The sequence below is a fragment of the Sphaerodactylus townsendi genome, linkage group LG04 (assembly GCF_021028975.2).
Source record: "Sphaerodactylus townsendi isolate TG3544 linkage group LG04, MPM_Stown_v2.3, whole genome shotgun sequence".
In the NCBI taxonomy this organism is placed as follows: Eukaryota; Metazoa; Chordata; class Lepidosauria; order Squamata; family Sphaerodactylidae; genus Sphaerodactylus; species Sphaerodactylus townsendi.
The window spans coordinates 66,042,356-66,059,988 of NC_059428.1; the positions used below are offsets into that span (position 1 = coordinate 66,042,356).

At 39.4% G+C, this 17,633-nt stretch overlaps 1 protein-coding gene across 2 annotated transcripts in view; it reads left to right on the forward strand.

Moving 5' to 3' along the window:
- ITSN1 (intersectin 1) overlaps positions 1-17,633 on the forward strand; it is a 98,527-nt gene that overhangs the window by 68,298 nt on the left and 12,596 nt on the right. For both annotated transcript variants that reach the window (XM_048493430.1, XM_048493431.1), the window contains exons 29-32: positions 11,257-11,378; positions 15,398-15,504; positions 16,888-17,071; positions 17,417-17,515. In XM_048493430.1, the coding sequence (XP_048349387.1) occupies positions 11,257-11,378; positions 15,398-15,504; positions 16,888-17,071; positions 17,417-17,515 (512 nt within the window). The remainder of the gene's footprint in view (positions 1-11,256; positions 11,379-15,397; positions 15,505-16,887; positions 17,072-17,416; positions 17,516-17,633) is intronic.

The window sequence follows — 17,633 nt, forward strand, 5'->3', positions numbered from 1 at the left end:
CAGCACTAGTATACCAAGGTTTGCTTCCTCTGAAAATGGAGGCTTCCTTCAGTAACAAGTAATTGTTGATGGACCTCTCCTCCCTGAATCCGTCTAATTTTTTTAATCCACTTGCAATGAATTCCACGTTATTTAATAAGAAATATTTGCTTTCTTTATCCTGAATCTATTTCTCAACAATTTCATTGGGTGCAACCTAGTTTTAGTTTTACGGGAGAGGGACAAAAAGCTCACCTTATCTACTATCTGTATATTAGGCATAATTTTATAAACCTGTCTGTACTTATCTGTCCTTTTTTTTAGACTGTAAATTCCCAGATTCTCCAGGCTTCCTTCATAGAAAATGCGCACCAACTCCCTAATAAATGTTGTTGCCTTCTTTTGCACAGAAAGTATGGATGGAGATTGAATTTGGGATTGGTGTACCTGGATTCAAATCCTAGTAAGCAATACAACTGTGGACAGCCTTACAAAATTATATTTTGAACCTCAATTAAATAGTAATGATATATTTCACAGGTATACTGTTACAAATGTAAAACTGTTGTAATTTTTAATAATTCCACAGAAATATGAATACTCATAATAAAGTATATTTAATCACTAACATGCAAAGAGGGAGAAGAAGTGCAGAGTGTAGTGGATCAGAATACATCTTTGTAACCAGTGAGGCCTTTCTTAAAATACCATCATTTTGTGTATGCATTGGTGCAGCCATTAGAGGATAGGTGGTCTCAATGGCAGCCCAGATATTGTGGAATGTTCTCTCCTGAGTGCTTGCTTGGCTTCATCGCTTTCCTCCTTTGGTGATAATTGAAAATATCTTAGCAGACTTTTGGAAGTGGCTGTTGTACCTCAGGCTTTCTCCACAGCTTTTCAGCCTCTACTATCTTAAAATAAAAGTACCAAGAGTAAATTCTACTTAGATAATTGTATCCATGATGGCCTTTTATACAGCTTGAACCCTACAGTTGCACAAGGCAAGGAACTTTGAGATGAAAGCAGCTAATTTATAATTAAGAACTGTCATATTTACACAAGATTACTTCATATCAAAATCATCTCCAATATCACTTAGCTGTCCCACTTAATTGGGCTCACATTCTTAACTAGTTAATTTTTTGACAGATTTTGAACACCTTACAATATTGCCTGTATTCATAAATTCTCATACAAATTCCTTAAATATGTATACCCTAACACATTTTAGCACTTTCACAGCCAATCCAGAGTTGAAGTGGGAGTGAAGGCAGTTGTGGAGGCAGCTGGGTCCACGCCAGCGAATTTGCCCTCGCAGGAAGCCCCAATGCGGTACAAAGCTTCATCTGTAACCCTGCTCACTTTGCCAGTGTAGTGGGGACATTACAGAGGTTGGGCTAGGGGTGGAGCCAATGTTAGCTTCCACCCTGGCAATACTTCCCAAGATACTGCTGCAAAGGTGGCGTAAACCCAGTGAGCCCATTGGAGGGCTTTACAGTGGGCTTTTTGTTTTTTGTTTCCCTGTATCACCAAAAAGCCCTCTGGAGGCAGTCCCAGGGCTCTGGATTCAGCTGTCAATCATGTATCAGAACTGACAGTGTATCAGAACTGAAAATTAATACATTCCTCATGTATATAATTGCCTGTTGGACTTTAACGGATAATTGCAGTTCTCCCCACTATGGTTTATCATGTATCAACTTTATTCAGCTTTACTGAAAATTTCTGAGTTCTTATTATCCAAACTCAAAATTTATTGATAATTTTTATTGGTGCTCACTAGGCTTGGAGATTCAGGTGCACTGAATCCCAGATTCAGCCGAATCTGAGCATATTCGGGCCAAAATTGGCTGAATATGTCCTGCCCGAATGTGAATGAACTTGCATTTGGGCTTTTTGGGGTTTTTTTTTTTGGTGTTTTGCATGTTGGCCTGCAGGGGGCACATTTTTAAAGCTAGCTGCACCAAAGTTTCAGGGTCCCATCCAGAGACTATCCTGATGATGTCACCCAAGTCTGGTGAAGTTTGGTTCAGGCGGGCCAACGTTATGGATCCCCAAAGGGGGTTCCCCATCCCCCATTGTTTCCAATGGGAGCTAATAGAAGATGGGGCTACCCCTTTGAGAGTCTATAACTTTGGACCCCCTGAACCAAACTTCACCAAACTCAGGTGGCATCATCAGGACAGTCTCCGAATGAGACCCTGAAATTTTGGTGCCAGTATGTTTAAAAATGCGTCCCTGACAGGCACCCCAAGAAATCTGCCCAGATTCTCTACTCTGCAGTGCCTTGGCTCCGTTGTACCCAATGGGGAATTTCTGAGTGTGTAAGCAGGCTGCACATTTTTTAAGACAGAGGCCCCAGACTTTCAAGGTGGCTCCAGCGAGCCTTCCTGGTAATAGCATCCAGGCTTGATGAACTTTTCTTCTGGGTGTTCAATTTTATGGACCCCCCCCCCCCAAATGCTTATTATTATTATTTATTTTTGCTGCTGGTGTAAGTCTCCTGAAAGGAACCAGCCAACTTTGCTAAAGTTTGCTTGGGAGGAGAAAATGCTGTGGGCACCCAGTTGAAGGTGAATCTGATGCCCACAGAACGAGTGCCCAGCCCTGCAGGAAATTAGCTGCCCCTACCCAGAACAACCCCCCCCCCCCGAGCCCTTCCCAAATCTCCAGCACAGAGCCAGCTGGACATAACAGCAAGCCCTATTGAAGTCTATGGTGGGAAAAGTTAATTAATTTTTCCCATCATAGAACTTTCTGAAGAGCCTGGCAGATTCTGTCCTCTGTAGTGGCTCCACTGTACCCAATGGGGAATTTCTGTGCAGGCTGCACATTTTTGAAGATGGAGGCACCAGACTTTAAAGGTGGCTCCAGGAGGCCCTCCTGATAATAACATCCAGTCTTGGTGAACTTTGCTTCTGGGGGCGGTGGGTGGGTTGAGAGAGTTCTGAGAAAACTCAGCTAACAGGTTTCATGTGTAGGAGCAGGGAAACAGAATAAGCCTTTTGGGGGCCCATAAAGTTGAACTCCCAGAAGCAAAGTTCACCAAGCCTGGATGCTATTACCAGGAGGGCCTCCTGGAGCCACCTTGAAAGTCTGGTGCCTCTATCTTCAAAAATGTGCAGTCTGCACAGAAATTCCCCTTTGGGTACAATGGAGCCAAGGCACTGCAGAGCAGAGAATCTGGGCAAATATTTTGGGGTGCCTGTCAGGGGCGCATTTTTACAGCTAGCAGTACCAAAATTTCAGGATCTCATCCAGAGACTGTACTGATGATACCACCTGAGTGGTGACATTTAGTTCAGGGGGTCCAAAGTTATAGACCCTCAAAGGGGTAGCCCCATCTCCTTTTAGCTCCCATGGGAAACAATGGGGACATCCCCTTTGGGAGTCCATAACTTTGGACCCACTGAACCAAACTTCACCAAACTCAGTTGGTATCTTCAGAACAATCTCTGGATGATACTCTGAAATTTCGGTACCGCTAGCTTTAAAAATGCGCCCCCACTAAACTTTCCCTTCTCACTGGACATAGTGTGTAACATACTTTCCTCTGTGATACACCTCTGAAGATGCCAGCCACAGATGCAGGCGAAAAGTTAGGAACAAGATCTACCACACAGCATGGAAAACCCACAACAACCAGTTGAATACGGCTGTGAAAGCCTTCGACAATACAAAAAAGAATTGTTTTATACTCCTGACCGTGCCCACAAGATAAAATCCTAGCTATCTTACCTAGGCCCTTAAAATGACACAGAATACATAGGAACGAAAACTAAGATTAAGGACTTGGCTAATGGCCATTAGTCTTAAGGATCTCATTTAATGTATGTCTGAGGTCAATCGGTATGTGGTTGTATAAAAGTATTGCCTTGTGCCAGGAATACTGTTTTTTTGTCCAAATTTTTTGTTTGTTTTTGAGCTTACTTGTCAACTCCTATCCTCCCAAGACCACCTCCTGGTGGAACCCTTCTTTAGAGTTTTCAGTTCAGAGCCAGCAGAGTTTTTCAGTAGGAGCTCTGCCATTATTCAGTGCCTCCCGCAAGGAGATGCAAAGCATCACCTTCTTTTAAAAATTTAAGATTCTTTTTGGGTAAACATTCTGTAGTTAGTTACATTGGAGGATATTAATGGGGGGTGGGTCATATATCCTGATTTTTATTGTCTGTAGGAGGGGCCCCCAAGATGGTGCCTGCAGTGCTTTTGTGGTGCTCACCAGGTGTTTTTAGGGAGTGAGTGGGGCCAAGCAGGCCTTTTGCCCAGCAATGTTTCTGACTGATGTGATTGGTTATGGAGATTTTTTAAAATGTGGTTTTGGCAGCAGCTGTCACCTCAGTAAAAAGGTATACACTCTGTTACTGAAGATAAACTGGAGCAATCATTTTTTGGCTGGTTCCATCTCCCATGGCAGCTATTTTGTTGCTGACCCCACTATGTCATGCCAGAATTAAGCCCACAGGCTCAAAAAGATTGGGGACCCCTGGTTTATAGAGTTCAAGATGAATATAGGGTTTGAGAGGGCAACCTTAATGACATGGATCTTTTAAAAAATATTGATCCTGGGGAGGTGAATGTATTCCTGTGGTAAAAGCTATGACACAAATGAAATGTATTGATAAGCTTTGGATTTAATGCAACTCAGGACCTTGTAAATGGAGTGCTCTGCACTTCTAGTCAACTTGACAAAACTGAGCATCACATATTTTTGGAAGTACAGAGAAATTCTTGATTTTCAGTCTTCAGCCCGAACCTCAAAATATGGTCAAATATTACAAATGGAAATTACGTTGATCAAGTGTTCATTATTGTACTTGATATATAAATAGGATAGCATTTGAAACAATATAAGTAAGAATCTACTTTTGGTTTGATTTGGAGGCAGATGTTACTTAAGTGTGTTCTATGAGTGCTTCATACTAACATTATTTGGATCAATAAAATATTTTTCAACCTATGACTGATACTTATTTTCATGTTGCTAATGGGGAATTGAAAGCAAAAAAAGTTGTCACTGGTCTTCCTCTCCCATTGGGGCATGTATAGAAAAGATACGGAGCATGAAAGCCATCATGGGCCCTTCAAGGGAGCAAAAGGCAATACCTCTGAGTGGAGCACTGTGATTCTTCACTCCTGCAGTCCACTGCCAGGACACTGACACATTAGGACAAGGGATGGCAGGGAGAAGCTGTCCTTATATGATCATAGTCTCATTCTGCTTCTCTTGTTGCTTCACACAACATTAGTCATCAATTCCTTATGTAATAGTAGGTGGGAAAAGAGTAGTGTGCTGGTGTGAAACCGGCATGGTGCAGCAGTGGACCAAATTATTGTCATGCCTACTTTTCTACTGCGGCAATGACCATCGGGCATTTCCCCAATGATGGATGCTAGGCAATGAAGTGATGACCCGAGTACAACTGTCCACATAACAAAACCTCCGTACATATTGTGCATCTTCTAGGGCAGGGCCCCCCAACATGGTTTCTATGACTTCAAAAAATGTGCCCACTGACATCTTTCTTCATACCTTCCAAGGGTTTTTATAGAGTAGGCAGGTCAGGTGAGGTTTTGGTCAGCTGGGCTTCTGATTGACCACTGAAGATCTAGTTGGCTGTGCACTTTTAAAAAAAGTTATTTTGGCAGCAGCTGTCACCACAGCACAAGGATCTTTGCTGCATTGAAGGTAAGCTATGAGTATGCAACAAAATATTTTTAAACAATATGCTCATTTTAAAAGACATCCTATTAAAAAGAGCTTCTGCCTGAAATGCTGAAGAATTACTGTCAAAATTATGGATAAACTCACTCCCTACCATTTTGTGGTCAATTCTGACTTTTGTGGCAACCATCCTGTGGCTACACCCATCACCCTGTCACAGAATTCCAAAGGTGCTTACAGTCTAGAAAAGGTTGAGGACTCCTGTTTTAGAGTGTTCTGTGTTAAACATTCCCGAACCCTTCTTGAAAGCCCCTCCCCACAAGGCACTAGATTTTCATTATGCTGAAGGACTATCAGTTGTCAGTGGGTTTAAAGAAAAATTATTTTGCTGCAAAAAGGGGTGGAATGCTAGATAAACAGATTGAGTTAGCACTGGGGAAGGTTAGCCTAGACCAGTGGTTCTCAAACTGTGCTCTGCAAAGCATCTCCAAGTGCTCCACAAAGAGATTGAAATAAATGTAACAAGACACAAAAACTGTGAATTTGTGCGACCATGAACTGTGTATAGGTAAGTATTGGGTAGAAATTATTTAGCTCCTGCAGCAAGCTGCGAAGCATGTAGATAGCAAGTGTACGTGTACGTCATGTGTCAGCTCAGTCAGCTTTGCCCGCCTACACCTTCTTTGCCCACAAACTGACATACTTCTCAAGACTTACAGAAAGCTCTTGTGTCCTTTCCCATACTTGCCCCAAAAATATTTCCTTTCAGTCTCTTGTCTTGTTGATGTCCAAATGCAGCCATCATTGTCTCACAGGCTAACTGTAGTATCTGCAGTCTGTCCTTTCTGGGAATTACTAGCAGCTATCTTATCTCCCAGAGTGCAGTACACTTTCTTCTCATATCTGGACACACAGTACCGTCTCTGCTTTATAATCATAAAGGTGTTGGGATTCTCCACAGTTATTTCATGTGGAGAGTTCTCTGCTTTCTGCCACAATTCTTTTAAAGAATCATCCCTCATCTGTTCTGCTAGAAACTCTGTTGCATGGGTTCTTTGTATCAGCTCCTCTGCTTCACTTTCACTGGCCTCAGCTGGTGATGTCTGAGGCTCTTCTGATAGTTTCTGACTTTCTGAAGGCTGAGGCCTACTTCTGGTAATTATATTTACTGTCTTAATCTGGTTTATCATTTCACAGTAAAATAAGCACTCCTATTTCATCCAGACTCCCATTTTCCATGGAAATCTTTGTACTTGATAGAAATTTTGGCCAGTTTCACTTCAAACGTTTACTAATCCCTAATATAGTAGGATCGGCCTAGCAAGTATTGGTCTTTCTGCACCAGATGGGATTTAATTAAAGTGACTTGTGCTCCAAGCCCACCACGTCATCATCATTTATTGCTGCAGCATCCATATACTCCCTGTTTAGATCTTCTTTAACTTTCCAGATCTACAAGACTGGCTGATCTCTCAGGTTGGCAGCAAGACAGGGTTCGTTTGTGACAGAAACTGCCTTTTTAATAAACGAGACTGATTTGGTAGTAGTTGGTGTTCTGGCTTTCTCTAATTTTGGACAATGGGGTTTTATATGTCCCTTTCTTGGCAGTAATAAGAAATGATTTCTCCCTTTCTGCTTTGTTGGGGAGAGTTCCCCCTCACAGGGGTGGTTTTAGATGGATCAGATCTCTCTGAGGGGACCCAACCTTTACTTTTTTTGCTGGGTATTGGGAATATAAACAGCTTTTTGTCCATCAGGAATCAACTGATCTGTGAGGGAACATGTTATAGAACTGTTCCAAACCTAGGTTTTAAGTTCTTCATATGTCTGAATTTTACTTCCCTCAGTCCACATATTCAAGGCTCTATCAAGGCAGTATCTCAATTGGGCAAAGTTTCATCAGGCTTTTTGGAGCACCTACATAGTAATTCAGAAAATATCACTGATTTTTTTTCAATGGATCACTGGCTGAAATCTGGATCCTTTAAAGAAAACTGAATACCTTCATCATAGTACCGCCAGTAGCTGTGGAAGCATCAATAGCTAATAGGTATGTCCAAATACCATGTTAGATGCAATTTTGTGTTTACCTTATTATTTACCAGACCCTTATTTGTATTATTTAATTTATTAATATTATTTTTCAATTGTAGTGTGAAAGAAGACGGAACAGTTGCTAGTGCTAGAATTGCTGGGCAGGATGGAGTATTTTTGGACAAATCATTGACAGCAGGTGCTCCAGAAGCTCCTGAAGTGTTGAACTGATTGCCCACTTTGTCAAAGTCTAGCAACACAGGGGAAAGAACAGTAAAAAGGAAGCACCACGATTCCGATTTGAATATTGGGTTCATTGAGACCAGTGAAGAAGAAGAAGAAGAAGAAGTCTTTATTTACGGTCAATGACCAAATACTGAGACCAGTGAAAACAAACCACAGTGTGTAATTTGCGGCGAAGTCTTGTCAATCAGAGTGAGGGGGTCCATCCAGAATGCAAGGGCAAACCAACTGATTTCTTCAGAAGGAAGTGTGGTGAAATTACAAAAGCCCAGAAAATTATATCCTGTCACTCAAGAACAGTTAACAAAAAGGCTTTGATGAAGTCCTACTTTGTCAGTTACTGAGTTGCTCAAGCTGGTGAAGCTCATACCATCGCTGAAAACCATATCAAGCCTTGTGTAAAGGACATAGTTGAATGTATGCTGGATGGAAAAGCCACAGAACTAGTAGGCACAGTTCCTTTGTCAAATGACACAATCTTGCAACAAATTGGGGACTTAGCAGAGGGTGTGAAAGCTGCTTTATTTTCACGCGTACAATACACTAAATTTTTGCTCCAAATGGATTAATCAATAGATGTGGCTATGTTGGCAATTTTAATAGTATTTGTGCACTACCAGTACTTAAAGTCTTATTTCAAGAATAAAACAAAAAGTCAAGGAGTGCATCAGTAGCCGTTGCTATGGAAAAAATGCCATCTTCCCTAAAACAAGTCTTGGACAAAAGTGTGAAAATAATTTTATCAAATCACAACCTAAGAATACAAGGCTATTCAAAATGTTGTGTGATGACATGGGGAGTCTTCATACATCTTTACTTCACACCGCAGTAAGGTGGCTTTCTCATGGCAATAGTTTGACTCAACTCTTCGAAATGAAAGCTGAAGTCAGAACCTTCCTGTCTGATGACAACTTCACTTTGACAGACAGGTTGTGTGAGGAATGTTGGCTTCTGAAATTGGCGGATTTAGCAGCTTTTTAAAAAAAAGTTAAGTCTTTCACTTCAAGGAAAAGCAGTAACTGTTTTTGATGCCTGTGATTAAGCACAAGTTTTTAAAAAGAAAATCAAGTTTTAGGTGGAATCAATGAAACATGGAAATCTACACAGTTTTCCTGTAGTAAAAATGGTAAAAATTTTTAGAGAAGGACTAGATTCCAATATACCTGGAGATATTTTAAATGAGCTTCATGTTCACCTGCTGATAGATATTTACTTGATAGTTTCGACTTATTTTCTGGAAGAGCTGCACGAAAAAAAAATGAAATAAAACCTTTGGGTTGTAAGCCCATACTCTGTGTTGGAAAAGCCTGTCTGACATTGCAGCAGTATGAGTGCTTAATGGACCTGACATCAGATTCTGCAACTTAGACGTCACTACCAGAATTTTGGTGTCAGCTAAAAGACGAATTCAGAGTTTTGTCAGGTAAAGCAAAAAATCATCCTGCCCTTTGCAACAACTTACTTATGTGAATTAGCATTCTCTGCCTATGTGGCTACTAAAACAAAATACAGATCACGCCTCAGTGCTGAGCCAGATATTTGGTTGCAGCTGTCCTAAATTCAACCAGATATAACCACATTGTCCAAATCAAAACAATCCCATCCCTTTCATTAAAACCTAAGTTCCTGACTATTCTTTACTGTTCTTTATCAATGACAAACATTCATGAAATATTTTTTGGTTTTGCAACTGTAAAAATGGTTTAAATACCATAACAAGGTAACATATTGTGGTTTTACAATACTTTTCTGAATTTGTTCTCAAATGTGTTGCCTTGCATCATGTTTTTTGTTTTCATTTATGTAGTTAAGAAAGTTGCTTATCTCTCTGAAACTAGTGGAGAAAATAATATTTTGAGCGAAAATAAAATAAGATGCTTAACATGGCCAAATGCTTAAAAATACCTTCCATAGTCCATATGGTTGTTTTGGTCCAGGACCTGTGTAGGTGCTCGGTTAAAGTATTGCTGCCCTTATGCCAAAGACATACATGTGCAAAATTGATGTTTTGAGAAAACGAAATTTAAAATTCCAATTTTTAATGACTTTCAAGGGGAAAAATTAAGTTTAGATCAAAATTTAAGCAATTTAGAATTTGAAAAATAATTTGTGCTTTTTCTATAATATATATGATAAAAGACTAGAAAAATACAATTAGATAAAACAGTCAAGAATGTACATACATGCCTTTGGCATAAGGGTGACAAATTTATCTCTGAAAAAGTGCTCTGCAACTCAAAAAGTTTGAGAACCCCTGGCCAAACTAAAGTGGATTATTAGATTTATACCCTGTTACTTTTTAAATACTTGGTTCCACATAATCATGTGATACTCTTTTTTTTCTGTTCTATGAAAATAAATAAAATTTTATTAGTGTTCCATTCTCTCAGTCTGCTCCTTGGCATAGTGTTGAAACTATCAGGAAAAAAATCCCACAGAAACCTAATTAAAAGAAAAGATCAGATCCAATTAACTCTAAAGACCTCATTCAAGATCTGTTTATTATTTTCATAATAATAAGATCTGTTTATAGTTGTCATTTGATGGGGGGCGAGTGTTCTAGCCAAGTCACATCTGATTTATGTTAACCCCTAGAGGAGTTTTCAAGGCAAGGGGTTTTCAGTGATGATGTGCCATTACCTTAGTGTCATGAGCCTGGTATTCCTTGGAGATCTCCCATCCAAATACTTGCCAAGGTTGACTCTGTTTAGCTTCTGAGATCTGACAAGATCAGACTAGTGTGGGCTACCCAGGTTGCAAACAATGTAAATAAATATTAGGGCCTCCTTTTCTGTAACCCCAGAAATGTCCCTAGGAAGGTTCTTGTTAGTGTATTCGTCAGACATAAATGGATGTTTCCCATTTGCCTTCTTTAAAATCCATAAACCAAAGTGGTTCTTTTCCACTGCCAGTATAAAAGCTCTCCCTGACACCTTGTATATGCTGGGAACTGATCAGATATAACATTAACCATCAAGAAGAAGATTTTGTATTCTTAGAGAAGGATACCCTCTTAAACGTATCAACTGAGAGCTATATTCTACAATCTAGAGTTGTTTGGTAGAATTTTCTTTCCTACCTATTTGTATATAATGTGTAACAGTGTTTTTCAGCGAAGGTGCTCCCAAACAGTATCTTGCGTTTTTCCTTTTGCTAGCCAAGAAGTCTCATTTTCCCAGCTTTCTGAATTAATTTTTGCTGAGATCATAATTAGTTACCGGTATTAGTCCTAATTCTCACTAAAGTGCTTAGACATACCACGTCAGTCTGATGGTGCTCATCAGAAAAATTGTTAATGTCCAACAGCATGCTTTTTTTTTTTTTTTTGCCTTTTCCAGGGTGTGCTGATTTGCATCTCCTGGACATGTTGACTCCTACTGAAAGGAAACGGCAGGGATATATCCATGAACTACTTGTAACAGAAGAAAACTATGTGAATGACCTACAGTTAGTAACAGAGGTGAGGCTGTGTGTGTCTTACAAATAGTTCTCCCTGTCTTATAAGTGAATAAGGTTTTTAAAGCTCTGAGCTCCAGTGACCTTTGTTAGTGTTGTATGGAAGCTTCTGTGAATTAATGTAAAACTTACAGCCCTGTTTGGTACCTAGGCGGGGATATGAATCCATAGTCCCCAGGACACTTTTCCTGGCAGAGGGGTGAAACCACTGGCATGCAGCCACCACTGGACTCCCCTGGTGCTGTGACATGTCACAGGACACTGCACTAATGTTCCAGCTCCCTGCCACCACCAACGCAGCGAGGGCCATCCAGGGGCATGACTGGGGGAGGAGTCAACATTGGTTGGCTTCCTCTCAGCCATTCGCTGATTTATGCCGGCATCAGAGAAGCCAGACTTGTGTGACCCTTTTAGGTTGCATAAGTTCATTCAGCCCCATCGAGGCTTTTTGGTGGCAGGAAGCAGGAAGGCTGTTTTGTTTTGCAGGCTTCCCCATGCCAATGGGAAACCTGTCCAGGAGCAGCAAGATGGCATGGTTGCAGCACTACCGCCGCCTGCTGCACCACTTGGATGGGGCTGTCCACCAGTCAATTCAATGACAATTTACCAAATTTGGGAATTCTTTAAAGAAACCCAATTTGGGAATTCTTTAAAGAAACCCGATTATGTTTATTAAGCCATTTAGCATGGTTATTGAAATATGTTTGTACAAATTTTCTTCTTAAAATAGGTAAACCTGAGTGCCAAAATAAACATATAGATATGAAAAGCTACTGTGCAGGCAATGGAGCGGGACAGCCATTCCCTCATGTCCCATTTTTCCAGTCTAATCAGGCTGATCCAAATCATCAGGTGGAGGTGCAACTCTCCCACTATGGAATGTAGTAATTAGATGCACAAATTAAATCAAGATTAGACTACTGTAATGCGCTCTGCAGGCATTTCAATAGCTCCAATTGGTGCAGAATGCTATGGTGACATGGACCATTTCTATTTAGGGAGACCATTGTTGATCTGGATAAGAATGCTTCATTGGCTTCATTATTATGCATTCAGGGCCACTTCAAATTGCTGTTTACTATAATTTAAGCCCTAAATGGCTATGTACCAGGATACCTGAAGACCAACTTCTTTTATGTGCTCCTCCCAATCCTTTAAGATTATCTGATAAGGCCCTGCTATATCTCTTTCCTTCTTTGGAAGTACAGCAGATCACAGCAAGGAATAGGGCAACACCTGTTTTTGAATGTCCTCTCCCTGCAGTGGTGGCGAACCTATGGCACTCCAGAGGTTTATGGACTACAATTCCCATCAGCCCCTGTCAGCATGGCCAATTGGGGCTGATGGGAATTATAGTCCATGAACCTCTGGAGTGCCAAAGGTTTGCCACCACAGCCCTAGAGCTTTGCCTAGCAACAGATCAGATGTCTTTATGGCACAGGTGAAGATCCATTTGTTCTTCAACCCATGTAATGTGGAGGGGTTTTTTTAAGACTCTTGTTCTGTGGGATGCCACAGGGATCTGGGCCTGGTACTTTTGAACATTTTAATAAATGATCTGGATGTGGGGGTAGAGGGACTACTCATTAAATGTACAGATAAAGCCAAATTGGAAGGAGCAGCAAACGCACCAGAAGATATTGATAAAATTCAACGAGATATGAACACACTGGAAAAGTGGGCAGATAGGATGCAATTCAACAAGGATAAATGCAGAGTTCTACATCTGAGTAACAAAAATAAGAAACATGCATACTGGATCGGGACACACTTCTAGGTAGCAGTGTGTGTGTGAACATGATCTTGGAGTGCGGGTGGACTGTAAGCTGAATATGAGCAGTCAGTGAGATGCAGCAGCAAAAAAGGCTAATGCGGTCTTGGGGTGTATCAATAAACATTTTGTTCTCATACTCACCAACTTTCACTACTATGTTGAAATTTATAAGTTGTAATGTTACCATTGCCACTTATTATGATGGAGCTCTTGTTTTCTATAAAATAAATAAAATTTTCTATACATGGCACTTGAGAGTTTTTTTCAAGTGCAACTTAAAAATGGTTTTATTTATCTCTCATTGGGGGGATTTAAAAGTCAGATTAGTAAAGCTTCATAATAGGAATGTGGTTAGTAGCAGAATAATAGAACTGAGGAACTGAGAATCAATGAGAAACCTGAGGAGCTATGTTTAAGTGATATATTGTACTTCCAAATATCTCAGGATGGTTCGCACACAAATATTTAAATGTTTATTTTTTACTGATTTTCTTGGCAGTCACAGATTTGTTTCTTAAGCTTAAGTCTTCTTTCAAACAGTGGTTCTTTTAACTGGAAGAGTTTAAAAAATTAACACACTTCACCAGTTCCTCCTGTAAACTGACTTGGAATCACTCCTTCATCAAAGCTATTTCCCATTGAGTCTGTCAACTTTTGGACTATTCCCCTATATAACAGGTTATGGACCCTTCCTGATGCAACATCCAAATGTTTTTACTTTCACTCCAGAGGAGAATCCTCCACCAGACACTTGAAACTCACACTGCTTTCTCTAAACTCTGTCTGTTAACTTTTTTCTCAATCAAATATCACTTTTCAACTGTCAGACCTCTCCAACTGCCATTTTCAGAATTCTGTTCCCTGTCAACCATGCAGGTTCCATGACTGGGACATCTCCGTAGAATGCAGTTGCCAATCACACTCCTCACTCGCAGTCTTCAAGCAGCTGTTGGACAAAAAATTGTTGCGGATGTTTTAGACCAATCCTGCATTTAGTAGGGGGTTAGACTAGTTGGCTATATGACCCCTTCCAGCTCTGTGGTTCTATTATTATTGTTCATTTTTTATTCTAGTTATGCTGTTTACATTGCTAGTTTTACAAAATACTGATGCTTTATACTTTTTATTTCTCTACTGGTTTTTATGTATTATGCTCTCTCTGCTGTTTTATGTTTTACCATTTCAATTGTTTGTACATGCTATAATGCTCAGTACAGTGCTTTACTGAGTTGTACATACAGTTATAGCCTGATATAACTATAGTAACTTGACACTGATATTGTTTTATATGTAAAGAGGTACAATTGGACCAACACTTGTTTAAATGCCATTAAAGGTTTCTGTTTCTGTGATACAGTGTTTGGTATAGTGTTTTACAGATTGTTAGCTTCCCTTTGGAATTAGATTTTAGGTTGAAGGATGAAATATGAATGTTTAAAACAATAATAATTGCCTAGTAGGAGGAAACATGATGCTGAGCACATAGCAAATCTGAAGGGAGAATGGCAAAGGGGAAAGGGGAGAGACCTTTCCCGCTTTCCCCTTCCAATTCATCATCTCAACTACAATCTGAATGTGTTCTTTAGTCCCACAGTTGCTATTAAGATTGTGAGAGGGGGTTAAGTCAAGTGTAGTAGTATTTGGAGATACTCAATTATGTGTAAAACCTTAAAAAGTAACAAAATTGCAATGTGTTGATTTGAAGATGCATAGGACTGATCTATATAATGGTTTATATTTTACAATATTATATAATATTGTCATGGCTTATATGTGTGCTTTCTTGTTCTCAGTTTTCCATTATATATTAATAATGTAGTTCATAATATATTTGTGTTTTCCTGCTCCATAGCAAGATATGTTTACCATGTGTCCTAAAGGATGTTCAGTCTATAGCTACCCACTAAAAGTAGGAGAGAGCCCATGTTGCTTTATGGACTTACTGCCAATATATTCATTGTAGTTTCACTTCATTCTGATTGCTATGGGTGTAATCCAGATGAAGTTATGGTTACTAAGATCCCATTGATTTGAATGTGAAAGACAGTAGATTTTTTTTGGGAGGGGCAGCAACCTCTGGTTCTGGAGATTTTTAAAGTGATAGATTTTTTTGATAGATTTTTTTTGGTAGATTTTTTTTGGGAGGGGCAGCAACCTCTGGTTCTGGAGATCTTTAAAGTGAGACCTCAAAGGTAATGTAGACACAGTGAACAAGTTTATTATAGAGTCTTTCTCTTCTGAATCTACAGATTTTCCAGAAACCACTGATGGATTCAGAGCTGTTGACAGAAAAGGAAGGTGCTATGATTTTTGTAAATTGGAAAGAGCTAATTATGTGCAATATTAAACTACTGAAGTAAGTTGGTGTTTTTTTTAATCATCAGCAGTAGGATTTGTGGGAAGGGTCTCTTTTTAAATTTTGCAATGTTTAACACAAGGGAAAAAGTATTTGGTGAAATTAAAATAACTAGTTTTTACTGTAGGTTATGTCTGTCGGTGAATTTGAATGTGGGCAAACAGGTGGGTCACAAGAAAAATGCCTATAGATAGGAAAGTATAGGTGTTTTTGCAAAATGCAGGGCTATACAAATGGAGTGTATTTGAGCAGGGCTTCCAACAGATTCAGATTAAAGTTACTTTTTAATGAGTCGATTTATTGAATTGTCCTACACAATTACTGTTACAAACCTTACTTGCTAGTTTTGTGGTGTTTTTCCCCATTATCTGAAGTTGCTTGGTTTGTTTATTTTTGGTACAGAACTGAGGTGCTAAACCAGTATATTTTCATAAACTCTTCCAAACACAGCAAATGCTATAAAGCTAGTATGATTTGATGGCTAAAACACAGAACTGTGATTTGGGACATCCCCAGCTTGAATATCATCTCTTTCATAAATGTACTAAGTGACCTTAGAAAATCACCCTTTTTCAATCTCCCATCTGCAACACGTAGATAATAGTACCAGTCTGCATGCAGTGATATCATAAGGCTTAGAACAAGATGACACATGTGAAACACACTAAAGAACTACATAAATGCCAAGTGTTATTTCTTATATGTTTCAGTTAAATTCTCAGTCACAGAAAAATCAATAGAGTTCTGAGGGTCCTTTGACTGCAACGAAGTGTTTTATATTTTAATTACATTCAAGAAAGCTTTTCCGATTTCCACTATGTCAGAAGTAGGATGACAGGAACTAGCTTACATATAAAATACAGAAATAAAAACAAATCTGTATGCATGTGATCTATTTCCAAGAATGTATATTTTTATATTAAGGCAAAGATTTGTTTTGAGATTTTTTAAACTCAAATATTTTGCCATTCTATAGATTTCGTATTACAGTATTATCTAAATCAGGGGTAGGGAACCTGCGGCTCTCCAGATGTTCAGGAACTACAATTCCCATCAGCCCCTTTCAGCATGGCCAATTGGCCATGCTGGTAGGGGCTGATGGGAATTGTAGTTTCTGAACATCTGGAGAGCCGCAGGTTCCCTACCCCTGATCTAAATCCTGTTCATTTTAAAGGTATATTGAATGATGTTTCCATAGAGGGGTTAGTTAGCTGGAGGAGATTAGAGCTCACAAAATTGTTTTATTAATTCACTAACCAAATGTTAGCTGTTCTGTTATTCCATAGTTTTCATTATAGTAATACATTTCTTCTGGTTTATGTGCATTTATTCAGAGTTAGGGCATTTCATAATCTCTCTGCCATTCTTCTGGTTTGTACTTAGGGCACTGCGTGTTCGTAAGAAAATGTCTGGAGAAAGGATGCCAGTAAAAATGATAGGAGATATCCTGACAGCACAGCTTCCACACATGCAGCCTTACATTAGATTCTGTAGCTGTCAGCTTAATGGGGCAGCCCTTATCCAGCAGAAAACAGATGAAGTTCCCGAGTTCAAGGAATTTGTTAAAGTAAGAGAATACCAGTATTGGTACTCCATTTTCCTTCCTATGTAACAAATATAAACAAAGAACCTTCACATTTGACCTGTTTCTTTTCTCCATGTTTAGCTATACACAACTTTGGCTCAAAAAGCTGAGCAGCTCAGATGTTCTGGAGGATGTCCAAATTTTTTCCTGCTTTCATAAGCTGTGAAAAACCACTAACAATGTATTCCAGGATTCTATCATGTCCTTTCTGTTCTAAGGAAAGTGCTACCAGTAGGCTACTGTTCACTAAATGCAGAGAACACAGAGAGATAATTGTACATTATACTTCAATAAATAAGCTACCAACATTTTTTGTTAATATTTCAGAGATTAGCTATGGACCTTCGCTGCAAAGGGATGCCCTTGTCAAGCTTTCTGCTAAAGCCTATGCAACGAGTAACACGATATCCTTTAATAATTAAAAATGTAAGTGTTTTTATTGGCATGTGAAAATAAGATATTTGCTGTAATTGAGAAATGAGAATCAAATTCTCACTTTTTTGTCTTTACTGGGATGCCCATCTGGTGTACTTATACACAGAGA